The sequence below is a fragment of the Macaca fascicularis genome, chromosome 11, assembly GCF_037993035.2.
Source record: "Macaca fascicularis isolate 582-1 chromosome 11, T2T-MFA8v1.1".
NCBI lineage: Eukaryota > Metazoa > Chordata > Mammalia > Primates > Cercopithecidae > Macaca > Macaca fascicularis.
Genome location: NC_088385.1, coordinates 116,306,216 through 116,319,954, shown reverse-complemented (window position 1 = coordinate 116,319,954; position 13,739 = coordinate 116,306,216). Strand labels below are relative to the sequence as shown.

Below are 13,739 nucleotides of genomic sequence, written 5' to 3'. Positions count from 1 at the left end.
TTTTGTTTGGGGCTGTTGGTTATTGTATTTGTCAGTTCTCAAGTGGTTATTTGGTTTTTCTATCTCCTTGCTGAGACTCCCTTTGTTTCCATTTGCTCTAACCCTTATTTACTGGAACATGTTAATAATAGCTGCTGCCAGGTCTTTGTCAGGTAATTCCAAAACCTTGTGTCATCTTGGCACTGGCATCTGTGAGTTATTTCCCACAGGAGTTGAGAATTTCTTGGTTCTTGTGTATTGAGAAATTTTGATTGTATCCTAAACATTTTGAATATTGTTAAAGGGCTCCAGGCCTTGTTTAAATCCTAGGAAGAACATTGATGTTTTTGTTTTAGCAGGCAGTTGACCCAGTTGGGCTCAGGCTGCAAGCTCTAACCAGCCTTCTGTAGTTTGTAGTTGCAATGACAGTTTGGCTTTCACAGCCTTCAAATCTGTCCCAGCTGTGTGCCACGCTGTGGCCCGTCTGTCCTGGGCAGTATCTCTTGCAGCGTTCAGTTCTTTCGGGTCTGCTTACGCGGTTTAGGGGCACATCTTGCAGCTGGGTGTGGGTCTAGGAGTTCATATACAACTTCACAGGCTGCTTCTCAAGCTTCTCGTCCTTTGTAATCTCCGCAGTTCTCTAAGCATCCCTGGAGTCCCCTTTTCTGATCAGCCAGCCAGAAAGCTGGGGGGTTTACTTACCCGCTTTGCCACCTACTTTCTGTGACCGTGCCTATATTTTGGGACCAGCAGCATGAAGATAGAAAAAGCAACCAGATTCACCCAATCCTGCTGAGACCACAGCTCTTCTCATCAGTAAAGAAGGTTCCTTCCCTCAGAGTTTTGACTCCTGCAGGCTCTGGTTGCTGCCACAGGAATGCTCAGGTCCGGGTGCAAGAAAATAAAGAAAAGGACTGAGCATGGTGGCTCACACCTGTAATCCCACGCTTTGGGAGGCTAAAGCAGAAGGATTGCTCGAGTCCAGGAGTTCAAGAACAGCCTGGGCAACATAGCAACACCCTGTCTCTACCAAACATAAAAAAAAAAAAATAGCTGGGCATGGTGGCATGTGCCTGTAGTCTCAACTACTTGGGAGGCTGAGGTGGGAGAATCATTTAAGCCCAGTAGTTCAAGACCAGCCTGGGCAACATATCATCACACCCATCTCTACAAAAAAATTTTAAAAGTTAGTTGGGTGACTGGGCGTGGTGGCTGATGCCTGTAATCCCAGCACTTTGGGAGGCTGAGGCGGGCGGATCACGAGGCCAGGAGATCGAGACCATCCTGGCTAACCCTGGTGAAACCCTGTCTCTACTAAAAAATACAAAAAATTAGCAGGGCGTGGTGGTGGGCACCTGTAGTCCCAGCTACTTGGGAGGCTGAGGCAGGAGAATGGCTTGAGCCCAGGAAACGGAGCTTGCAGTGAGCCGAGATTGCGCCACTGCACTCCAGCTGGGGCGACAGAGTGAGACTCTGTCTCAAAAAAAAAAAAAAAAAAAAAAAGTTAGTTGGGCATGGTGATGCATGCCTATAGTCTCAACTACTTGGGGAAGCTGAGGTGGGAGAATCATTTGAGCCTAGGAGTTCAAGGCTGCAGTGAGCTATGATTGTGCCACTGCACTCCAGCCTGGGTGATGGAGCAACACGCTCTCAAAACAAAAAAGAGAAAAGAAAGAGGCCCTTGGCTTCCCATCCTAGCTCTGCCCCTAACCAGCTTCACAAACACAAGAACACACCGCTCCTGAACCTGGTCTGCCAATCTGGAAACAGTTGGGATCAGACCATGTGGTCTCTAAATCCCCTTGCTCCTTATTAAGCTCTAAAAATAAGTCTTAAAATTTTAAAGCTTAGTTAGCCAGAGCCCATATCTAAAAAAAAGGAAAGAAAACCAGGATTTCCTCCCACCTCTCTGCTGTTAGACTCGGTGGCCTCCCTGGCCACTAGAGACCTTCTGGAGGTCTTCTGTCCTGGTGCCATTTCAGGGTTTCAGGTTGCATCAGTGCTGGCAGCGGCAAACAATAAACTCACCGTTGGGCATTACTCCAAATTCTGTCGTTCCCCCATCCACCTGCCACGATTTACTTCTGAGTCCACAGTTAGCTGCTGCGTGCATCGCATCCTGGCTTTGTAGTGTCAGTGAGGAAGACGGGGTAGAGTGTGCCTGCTCCATTTTTCCCAGAACTGGAACCTCTGAATTCTACCCTGAAAGTGGAGTCTAGTCTGATCGAACGTGTGGGACCTGCTTATGTGGCCCTCCTCCTGTTCATCACACCTTAACCCTGAAGGGCAATGAGCAAACACAATGATTTGCCAAGGAGGAGGGCTCATGTCCATTTCGTGGGGGTCCCCAGCTGGACCCTGTACAAAAAACTGCTTTAGAGACTGCTTTAAGGTGTGGACGGACTTGTGTGCAAGGTTGCACCTCTGTTAGGAGAAGCATATGAGCACTGACCTAAATGTCCATCCAAGTACGGTTAATTGCATTGTCGTGTTTATATTTCCTTGTTCCAGAATGATCTCTAGGTTAAGTTAGGGACAAGAGGAAGACATGTACAAGTGTGTGTGGTGGGCCACCTTGTGTGTGTTTTGTGTGAATAAATATATGTACAAATATTGACATGCACAGAATCTTTGAGAGGGTAAAATGATGAGAAACTGTACCTTTAAGAAGGGAAACTAGGGGCAGGGGGACCTGTTTCTCTGCATCCCCTTGATTTTCTGTGCATTTAGCGCCACACGTAAGTGTTGCCATTGAAAATATCAGTTTATTTAAAAATAATACTGGTGGCCTTCAGTGGAATCCCAGGGGCCTGATTTAGTCTGGCGGCCCTGCTTAAAGTCCAGGTGTTGGCAGAGAGTGTGGGCCGTTAACTTACCTACCCTGTATTTTGTGGGAACACAGGTGGAGTTTCCTGAAGCCCGGATTTATGAGGAGACCCTGAACATTTTGCTATATGAGGCCCAGGACGGCCGGGGACCTGACAATGCGCTCCTGGAGGCCACAGGCGGGGCGGCAGGGCGCTCCCACCACCTGGATGAGGACGAGGAGCGGGAGCGGGAGCGGATCGAGCGCGTGCGGCGGATCCACATCAAGCGCCCCGACGACCGGGCCCACCTCCACCAGTGAGCAGGCAAGAGACCGAGCCGCCCTTTTCTCACCGCCCCCACTCCCTGCCGTGCTACACCCAGATCCTGTGCAGGCTGCCGGGCCCCTTCTGCTTCCCTTGGAGCCTGGAGATACTTTTGTAACAAGTCAGATGATTATTTTGGTATTGCTTGACAAGGCAAATTGATTGTCTTGACCCAGGCGTATGACCCCTGTCTTTGAACAAGCTGTGTCCAAGATCTCTACTTTTCATGAGAATCTGAGACTCTTTGGAGCCAGGCTTTCTCGGTTCTCAGAGGAAAAGTATGAATGTGTGTGAAGTGTATGTGAGAACTTTTGTTTGCAGTATTTATTTTTGTGGGTGTCGACTTCCCATATGGGCTTTTTGGGTGACACTCCCTTAAGGGTTCAGTTTGACAGTTCCGAGAGTTGTTCTGCAGTTGGAGGCCACCAGAGGTATCTGAGCTCCCTGCTTCCTATTTCATAATCTTCCAGCCCCAGCAGGTCCACTCCTGGTTCCTGTGTGTTTGGCCCGGACACAATTCCCACCGCTTTGCTAGAAGTGCTTTCTGCCATGTTGCTTTGGGCCTAGAGCTTGTTGATAATAATGCAGCTTGTGGCAGTGGAAATGTGGCTGAATGAGCATCTAAATCGTTGTGACCAGTGCAACTTTGGGTGCAAGGTTTTGTTTAGGGAGAAAGCCTTTGGCCACCTTGGGCTGGTCTTTGGCCTGGTGCTCACTGGGACCCCACGTGTCTGCGTAGGAGCAGAGCTTTCCATGGCAGTAAGTGTCCAGCTGTTTCTGGTTCTTTCCCCAACTCCAGCCCCTTCCAGTTGTTCTCCTGGTTGACCTGACTCCACTCCAGGAAGGCCATCTGACCCTGTGACAGGCATAGCTCATAAACTACCCCTCCCTGGGATCCCACTCCTCTTCAGCCTCCTTCCCCATGAAGCTGGGCTAACTTTCTAAGTCAGTTGGCTTAGAAATTCATTGTGGCCCAGACCCTTTTTCCTCCCAGCCTGGCATCCAGGCAGGGACACCCTCACACCACCAGCCCCAAGGAGCTTACCTGCTGTAAACACAGACCGCCTTGTCTTTGCCTCTGGTTTTTACACACTTTGGAGTGGCCAGCAGTGAACAGGTTGAGGATGTGCGGTTTGATAGATACCTTTGGGTCTGCTTTGTGTGTGTTCATGTTTAAGGGATGTGTGCGACTGTGGGTGGGGACGTGTGATTGTGGGGCACAGGTGGCCCCTGCTGGAGCCCGGCTGGGTGCAACACCCGTGTAGGACAGGTGTTCTCAGTGACCTACCTCCCAGGCTCCTCTGCGCCTGCAAAGGAACAGGAGTGAGTCATGACTGACAGGGGTGGTTGAGACTAGACTAGGTAGAGTAGTTACCAGGAGATGTGAATGTGTGTCAGGTGATGGATGGGTTTGTCAAGGGAATCGTTACCGTTTTATACCAAAGGTATTAACATGGGCAGCCTTTGACATATATATTCCAAAAAGCGAGTTTATATTTTCAAACGGTTTTTACAGCTTAGACTTTGTACGTACTGCCCTGCCTGTGACAGTTGTATGCCTTCATTTTGTATCCAACAGCAAAGCCTGCAATAAAACTTGGAAACAATCATGACTGAATGTCAAAATCATGTATTGGGCAGACGCTTTTTAAACTGTCCTGTGAGCAACTTTTATATTAGGCCATTTGGATTTTATTAACTGCTAAGGAAAGAGGGCTTACAAAATAATGTTTCGTAAAGATTTTATACTGTTTAAGTTTTAAACACCAACCCTGCCTTTTGGGTTGAGCTTTTTTAGAAAGTCGAAGTGAATATCGGCCCTGAAAATGGAAAATCCATTGTATACAATTTTTTTTTTTTTTTTTTTTTTTTTTTTTTTTTTTTTTTTTTTTTTTTTTTTTTTGAGGTAGAGTCTTGCTCTGTCGGCCAGGCCGGAGTGCAGTGGGACGATCTCCACTTACCACAACTTCTGCCTCCCGGGTTCAAGCGATTCTCCTGCCTCAGCCTCCCGAGTAGCTGGGATTACAGGCACCCACCAGCCCATGCCCGGCTAATTTTGTGTTTTTAGTAGAGGTGGGGTTTCACCATGTTGGCCAGGCTGGTCTCGAACTCCTGACCCCGTGATCCGCCCGCCTTGGCCTCCCAAAGTGCTGGGATTACAGACATGAGTCACCACACCTGGCTGCTTAGTTTTTTAAATGTCTGTATGAAGAATGAGTTTGTGGAACAATTTCATTTGCTGTGGCCTCTATGCCTAATGAGCTAGTGTTTCTGGCAGCTTTCTCTACCCTCATTTTTTCTCCAACTTTGCACCTGTAGTTTTGAGTCTTTGTCTCTCTGGAATATGAACAGGTTTATAAAACATTCCATGGTGAACAAATTCTGTCGGCTGCATTATAGCCATGAGTAAACAGACAGCATTGGCTGGTCCAAGCTCTGTTACTGAATATACAAGGAACTGATTTTTCTTATGTTCGCACTAAGGGCAAAAACCAGTATTTATAATGTAAGCACTAGCCAAGTAAAACATTGGCCCAAGATTTGGTAAAGAGTCAGGTTTCACTGCAATGTAGTAACTACAATTTTTTTACTAATTGGAACAGCTTTGGTGTGTTGTAATCAAGGTTTTTGTTTGTTTGTTTTAAATAAGCCATTTGATTGTGGTGACTGGGGCCCACGTCCGAGACAATTCCTGGCATATTCTGTCACCCTCCTGTGGGGGGAATCACTGTGCGGGGACCCCATTCCCCAGTTAAAGTGTGTCTTTGTACCTTACAACAGCGATTCGGACCCGAGTGTGAACAACGCTCAGCCCTCCCTCTGGAGCGTGTGCTGTCTTTAGGGCTCTACCCAAAGTCACTGTAACACAGTTAAGTGTGTCATTAACCTTTCCGTCTCTGCGCTATAAAAAAAATGCTCAAAGTTTTAGATGTAGCCACTGTATGTTGTGCAGACATTTGTGGACATGTAAAATAAAAGTCATAAAATGCTTCTGTTTTCTGGGTCTTTTCAGACATGCCTGGCATAACCGGGCCCCTCAAATGTGGTTTTCAACAAAGGCAGGGCCCCCACGTTCTGCCTCACCCCCTTAAAGTCGCTCGGGGTGGAAGGGAAAGACGAGTCATGTTTCTGTAGTGTTTGAAGTCAAACGCCAAAAGGAAGTCTTGGGGTCAAAGGCTGCCTGGCTCGTGAAAAAGGGTGAATCAGCTGGTGTTACCACTGATTTACTGTTATGGGGCAGACGGCTTCAGTTCACCAAACCCAATCCCTTGACACATCTGAGTTCCATTTATGTAAAGCAAAATTCAAATTTTGCAGCTTTAGGAAATTTCCTTTAGTCTCAGACCATGCACAGTAAGTCATTGAGAGGTTCTTGGAAGCTGAGACTTGAAGCAAAACCATGAGGCTAATGGATTGAAACAAGAGTTCAATTCCTACAGCATGTTGCTGGGCACAAAAACATCACCCAACTTCTAAATAAAGACCAAAGCATTTCTCATATTAAACACTGAAATAAATGAGCTACACATATATTTAATTAAAAATAAGATCATTACCTAAGTTTTGGTGAATGAGTGAGTGAGGGTGGTTGTAGCGGTGGCCGCATCAATCAGTGAATAAACGCTTGCAAAGGGGAAATTATAAGGAGCCCCTCCCCAGTTACAAGTGTGACGGGCTCCCTACATGCTTTTGCACTGTGGCATTTATTGTCCATTTGTGTGCTCATATTCTTTATATCCATTTTTCTTTTACAATAAAATTTGCATTCATTCGTTCTCCAACCTGCATGTTCAGGGTTGCAGATGGCCAGAGCCCAATCCCAGCAGCTCAGGGCACCAGGCGGGACCCACCCTGGACAGGATGTCCTCCTCTCACGGGGCTCACTCACGCACCCACACGCACTCAGACTGGGACTGCATAGACACGCCAGTTCACCTGATACATACACCTTGGGGATGTGGGAGGAAACCAGAGCATCCAGAAGAAACCCAGAGACATAGGGAGAACGTACAGACTCCACCCAGACAGTGGCCTTGCCCAGGAATCAGATGTCTTATCAACATAATGAAGTGTTATTTGAGAACTTACTGTACACAGTATTGCATCATGTCTCGGGGCAGCTTGACAGAGGTAGAGAATCTTGCCCACCCTCTAATGACACGTTGGAGTGCCCATTAAACATAGGTCCTGTCGAGGGTGTTTAGAATCATGCCTTTGGGTGACCTGGGGTCTGTGTCCAGAAGGTGACAATTTAATAAGGTGCCACGAGGCAGCTGAGAAGCTGGGGTTAGGCTTTGGCCTAACTAACGCCCCTCAGTTTCTTCAGATGTGATCCGTTAGTGCTGCGGGCCTGGTTCCTTGAAGAGGTAGCCAACTGGATCCAATCCCTGCTTCCCCTGTAATTTCCTCAGTTGGAGCAAAAATGGCGGTGGTAGAGGTCAGATGTCATCCTCTATCAGGACTTCCTCCTGACCGACACCTGGGAGAGAGTCACACTTCAGTTTACAGCCCTGCCCGCTCCCTTTGCTCAAAAGGAAACAGTTATCACCTCAACTGTCACCATTAGCAAGGTGGGTGTGGAAGGCCTGTGAGAAGCCAGTGCCACCTCCCATGAGATAAGCCAGACTTAGAAACTGGCGCATGGAGGCCTGTCAGCCTCTTCAGCCAGAACCAGTCAGGGAGGAAGACAGACTCCATGTGACTCCAGAGGAGAGAGACACAGTCTCCAGGGTGTCACTTTTAAGACAGCATGTAAACTAAAAAGACACCTTATAGTCTACATCCAAAATGATTTATTTTAACTTGTCCCCAAAGGAGTTCATTGTGTCTAGGGGCAATTATTTTTTATCTACAAAATGATTTTATTTTTTTGAGACAGAGTCTCACTCTATCACCCAGGCTGGAGTGTAGCGGTGCCATCTCAGCTCACTGCAACCTCTGCCTCCCATGTTCAAGCAATTCTCCAGCCTCAGCCTCCCTGAGTATCTGGGACTATAGGCATGTGCCACCATGCTCAACTACTTTTTGTATTTTTACTAGAGACAGAGTTCATCATGTTGGCCAGGCTGGTCTCCAACTCCTGACCTCAGGTGATCCGCCCATCTCGGCCTCCCAAAGTGCTGGGATTACAGGTGTGAGCCACCGCACCTGGCCTGCAAAATGACTTTATAGGTAAATCCACTTAAATTTCAATGTGTATGAGACACTCCATGGTCACAGACCATTTTTTAATTAATTTGTATCAAAATTCTTTGTATAATACAAGAAACATTTTAAAGATATAGCCCCCTCTGCTTTTAACATGTCGTTTTTCAGCAAAACTGGATCAAAACAAGCTCCATGTATTACCTGCCAGCGAGGACCACTGGGATGCTCAGCCCAGCATGAGCACAGTCAGGGAAGGCAGCATACTTGTGTGTTCAGGCTAGACTTCTCTCTAGCATAGCCATGGTTCCCAAACCTCTGTGCTTGTTAGACCCATTTTATACCAAAGGTATTAACACGGGCAGCCTTTGACACATGTATTCCAAAAAGCGAGTTTATATTTTCTTACATATTTTTTATGTATTTCTTACATACTTTTCTTACATTTATATTTTCTTGCATCCTGAAGCCCAAGCCACACCTCCAACCAATTAAGTCTCAGTATCTGGGTGGGACACAAGCACATTGATTTTGATGTGGAGGGAAGTTATGGATAGCCACTGTAATGAGCATAAAGCCTTCATCCAGTGAAAAGTGAGACTCTGCTATTTGAGAAGTGTCTTATGTCAGTTTCTGGTTCCCTGACAACTTAAGGATGGTAAGCTTTTCTTCTTTTCTCATTCAGTGTTTAGACGTACATATCTCTGTATCAATTTCTTCCTATCTTACAGATGTAGAATTAGGAATAGAGGGCAGAAATGAACTATTAATAGCTTGTGAATCCAGTCAATCTATAGGACTGAAATTGGTAGAACTTTAACTTACATTCTATAAAACGGCTTACTTCCCTCCCAGAGACGGCCACTCACCACTGTTAATTGTCCATTTTTATTTTTATAGATTTGTTCTTCCGGTCCAGTGTCGAAAACTATTGTGCCTTCTTTTCCCGGACTAATAAAAAACTGTAAACTTAAAATACACAAAGTGACACATTACTGACATACTGTATTTTCTTCTCTCAACCTTTGGTCTGCAAAAGAAATTCACTTACGAAATTCTACTAATTTCAAGATCAAATTCCTGTTTTATTACAGTGTTTTATAGCATATTTGAGGAAAGGAAGAACGCTGTTGCCACAGCTGGGTAACCTACATGTTTCGGTAGTTACCGTGAAATCAAGTGAGCACATTCAGTTCTTCAGAGGGTCAGTGTGAGGTCTGCGGAACTACTTCCATGTCACGCTGAAGCTCTGAGGGGCTGAGTATTCCCTCAGAGGTACAGCAACACAAAGACGACACATTTCAAAGCACTCAACTCTCTCTCCTTATTCCACCTACAAATGTGCTCCTCTGGTTGTTAAAACTTGGAACAGCACAGGATGAGGGAAAAGAAACAGCTCTCCAGGATATCCTGCCTTCACTGACTTCATTTCTCTGGAACCCAAGATCACAGGGATGAAGACGGAAAAAAGTTCTTTATGGGAGGGGGCGAGGATGTAACACTAGAGGCTTGTTTCTCACCCCTTACTGGTAGAGATGGTGCTTGATTATGTTGGAAGCAGGAGGCAAGCAGGAGTGAAAACAATATTTGTATCTTTCCTGATCTGTAATAATTTTTTTTTTTTTTTTTGAGACATTGTCTAGCTCTGTTGCCCAGGCTGGAGTGCAGTGATGTGACCTCGGCTCACTGCAACCTCTGCTACCTGGGTTCAAGTGATTCTTGTGCCTCAGCCTCCCGAGGCACAAGAATCACTTGAACCCAGGTAGTGGAGGTTGGGATTATAGGCGTGCACTGCCAAGCCCAACTAATCTTTGTATTCTTTTTTTTTTTTTTTTTTGGAGACGGAGTCTCGCTGTGTACCCCAGGCTGGAATGCAGTGGCGCAACCTCGGCTCACTGCAAGCTTCGCCTCCCGGGTTCACGCCATTCTCCTGCCTCAGCCTCCTGAGTAGCTGGGACTACAGGCGTCCACTACTGCGCCCGGCTAATTTTTTGTATTTTTAGTAGAGACGGGGTTTCACCGTGGTCTCGATCTCCTGACCTTGTGATCCGCCTGCCTCCACCTCCCAAAGTGCTGGGATTACAGGCGTGAGCCACCGCGCCCGGCCTGTATTCTTAGTAGAAATGGGGTTTCACCATGTTGGCCAGGCTGGTCTTGAACTCCTGGCCTCAAGTTACCTGCTCGCCTTAGCCTCCCAAAGTGCTGGGATTACAGGCATGAGCCACCATGCTCGGTCTTAATAAACACTGTGACATTGAATTACTTCCTGAGCTGAAGATGAAACCACCTACCTTCCTTGAACAACATTGACAATGTTCTCCTTCTTAACCAGCATGACGAGTTTAGTAACTGCTTCAAACATGTGTCCACACTGCAAAACGGCATCCCCCTGGGGTGGGGAGGAGACAAGGCATAATTTCAGTATTCACAGCTTAAAGAAACAGACACACCGACAGACAAGTTTCACGGTGGTCAACTTAACATTTTGGCAGTATATCATTTCTGTCTTTTAGTAGAGACTGGTGGCTGACAATTACCTTTTGCTTGTCCTCTGGTGAAACATGAATGACTAAGATTCCGTCTCTCAGATTGCTGGTGGAGACACCTTAAGACAGATCCAGAGTTAGGAGCCAGGAACTAGACAGCTTGACGTGAGTACAGAGAAGAAGAGATACGCCCAGGGGCTGCCCAACCCCATGCTTCATTCTCCTAGCTGGGCCCAGAAGGATGAAGGGCATACTTTAGAAATCAGCCTGCTAGTGGGCTCCGATCGCCGTGGAAGAAGACTATTGCCAGTCTGGGTACTTGAGTAAAGTGGTGCTATTAATATTTATGCCAGAATAAGGGGTGCAGTCCAGGCTGGGCAACGCCAGGGGAGGAGGGCAGATGGTTTTTTTGTTTTGTTTTTTTGGGGGTTTTTTTTGGAGCCAGAGTCTCACTTGGCCGCCCAGGCTGGAGTGCGTGGCGCAGTCACAGCTCACTGCAACTTCGAACTCCCAGGCTCAAGTGATCCTCCTGCCTCAGGCTTCCAGTAGCTGAGACTACAGGTGTGCATCGCTACCCCGGGGTTTATGGGCACCCTACACTTGTGTTTCCCGTTTGGGAGCTTCATGACTGGACTTTCTAGTAGTTGAGTCAACTCAGTGCAGTTTTAAGATTGCCCACTTCTTACCTTTGAGAGCTGAGTACTCTATTTTCTGCTTGATCTTGGCAAGTTCCACCACGTAAGCTGCTTTCTGAGTAAGAATGAGTTGCCGCTGCCGTGCTTTGAAGCCTTTTCTGTCATATTTAATGACTGGGACGCCATACTACAAGGGGAAGGTGACTTCATGGCGGGGAGGCGGGGCAGAGTACTGAGTTTCTTGCTACTCAGACCCCAGTAAAGTGATGTCAAGCATTCAGAGAAGCTCAAACAGATTTATAAAAATATATATACATACATTTTTATATATATATATATATATATATATATTTTTTTTTTTTTTTTTTTTTTTTTTTTTTCTGGCTGTCTGCATGGTGGGGATTTTGATTCCTAGCTCTGCCTAGCTGCATTGCCCTCTGAGGAAGTCAAGGCTATGGCTACCTGCCTTGCAGGTCTGCTCTGATGGTCAGAGATGAAAACTTTCACAGCCACAGTGTAATCCAATCCAGGCACAGTGGCTTCTATTCTCCAGGGAACAACAACAAAAAAAAAAGTGGGGCAGAGCAGACACTGGCACACATGATCACCAGAGCTGCACCTGCTGCTGTGTGCCAGGCAGCAGCCTGAGCACCTCCCACCCACCGACTCATTCATCCTCTCAGTAACCCCATTATCCTCATTCACAGAAGATCAGAGGCACCAAGAGCTTAAGTGACCTGCCCAGGATCTCACGGCTGCTATGTTCAAAGCCAGTGTCAGCGCCCAGGCACTGTGGCACACTGCCTCTCACCAATACGGGGGTGTTTCATGATTAAGTTCATGGCTACACTTCACTCAATTGTGTAGGAAAGCAAACCAAGACAGTTTGTAGGGTGACGGGGGGATCATGAGAACAGCAGCCATGATCTAATCATCATTTGTTCCCCATCATCTTAGTTAATACCCAAAGCCTCACAGTTGAGAGCCCCGGCTGCCCAGCTGCACCCCTGCACTTAAGTAGTGCGCCCTTTATGGAGAAAGCTGACCCTGCTCTTAGACTCGATGAGGGAATCCTGTTTGAGACTGAGGACACACATTGCCTTACCTGGATCTTCTCATGGCTAATTAGCTGAAGCACTTTGGGATTAATGTCTCCTTCATCTAGAGAGGGAACCAGAAGGCCATGAATCATCACTAAAATACCAATCCTGCGGGAAAGTCACTGGTATCTGCTAGCTTTGTTATGCACCTCTGTGCCAAGATCTCAGCTGGGGAAATAGTCATCAGGAAATGCTGCAGAGTTGAGCATCTTCCTTTGACTTATTTTATTTTTTTTTTTGGAGACAGAGTCTCGCTCTGTCTCTCAGGCTGGAGTACAGTGGCATGATCTCGGCTCACTGCATCCTCCGCCTCCTGGGTTCAAGCGATTCTCCTGCCTCAGCCTCCTGAGTAGTTGGGACTACAGGTGCATGCCACCACACCCTCCTAATTTTTATATTTTAGTTGAGATGGGGTTTCGCCATGTTGGCCAGGCTGGTCTCGAACTCCTGAGCTCAGGCAATCTGCCCACCTCGGCCTCCCAAAGTGCTGAGATTACAGGCATGAGCCACCGCGCCCCACCCTTTGACTCCTTTTAGAATTGGAAAGCCAAATACATAGGCTGGAAAACGTACTTACTTATCCGACTGTTGGCAAAGGGTTGATTTAAACTTTCTGTGTAGCCGTCTTTCCTTCCCCTGAAGATTTCACTTGTAACTACCTTTTGCTGCATCTGGTAATACACAATTAAAAGTATAAAAATGGTAGCCACAGGCTTCTTTGGGACAGAGGAGCTCTAGACCCATTGATGTCACATCCTTTGCTGGATAAACTGTGGGAGCCTTGTTACCCTGGAGCATACAAGTCAGAACACCTTCCTGGCTTTGGCCAAAATGCCCTAAAAGTCATATTGGTAGAGACTGGGTTGACATTTCTGCTTGTTCTCTTACTACCTTCCTGAAAGTAGATTTTTCAGAGTTCCCAGAGCAGTTTCTTGTAGCTCAGGGATTGGGAAACCAGAGCCTGCGGGCCAAACTCAGCCTGCTGTCCATTTTTGTAAGTAACGTTCTATTGGGACAGAGCCATGCCATTCATGCACACATCGTCCATGGCTGCTTTCTCACCGTAGCAGCAGAGTTGAGTAATTCCAACAGAGAAAGGCCACAGACCCTGAAATAGTACCCTTTACGCAAAAGACCCGCAGGTTAGCACGGTGAAAAACAGATCTCCAGCAGAAAGGGGTCTACGTTCTCTGCTCCCGTGGATGAATGGCAGGAGCCACTGCGATCGTTTTCCCATAGTAACAAAGGGAGCCGTGCTGACTA

At 46.9% G+C, this 13,739-nt stretch overlaps 2 protein-coding genes across 13 annotated transcripts in view; one reads left to right on the top strand and one right to left on the bottom strand.

Moving 5' to 3' along the window:
- Positions 1 to 6,100, top strand: part of KCTD10 (potassium channel tetramerization domain containing 10) — a 28,910-nt gene extending 22,810 nt beyond the window's left edge. For all 9 annotated transcript variants that reach the window (XM_074007742.1, XM_074007740.1, XM_005572189.5 and 6 more), the window contains one exon: positions 2,882 to 6,100. In XM_074007742.1, the coding sequence (XP_073863843.1) occupies positions 2,882 to 3,106 (225 nt within the window). In that variant the 3' untranslated portion in view covers positions 3,107 to 6,100. The remainder of the gene's footprint in view (positions 1 to 2,881) is intronic.
- A 698-nt stretch (positions 6,101 to 6,798) lies between these two features.
- MYO1H (myosin IH) overlaps positions 6,799 to 13,739 on the bottom strand; it is a 99,496-nt gene continuing 92,555 nt past the window's right edge. For 3 of the 4 annotated variants that reach the window (XM_045365895.3, XM_045365897.3, XM_045365896.3), the window contains 7 exons: positions 13,054 to 13,147; positions 12,482 to 12,537; positions 11,428 to 11,563; positions 10,793 to 10,860; positions 10,547 to 10,644; positions 9,125 to 9,224; positions 6,799 to 7,590 (listed from right to left, as the gene is read on the bottom strand). In XM_045365895.3, coding sequence (XP_045221830.1) covers positions 7,567 to 7,590; positions 9,125 to 9,224; positions 10,547 to 10,644; positions 10,793 to 10,860; positions 11,428 to 11,563; positions 12,482 to 12,537; positions 13,054 to 13,147 — 576 coding nt within the window. In that variant the 3' untranslated portion in view covers positions 6,799 to 7,566. Of the gene's footprint in view, positions 7,591 to 9,124; positions 9,225 to 10,546; positions 10,645 to 10,792; positions 10,861 to 11,427; positions 11,564 to 12,481; positions 12,538 to 13,053; positions 13,148 to 13,739 lie in introns of those variants that run through there. The other variant, XR_012420598.1, reaches the window with a different exon arrangement.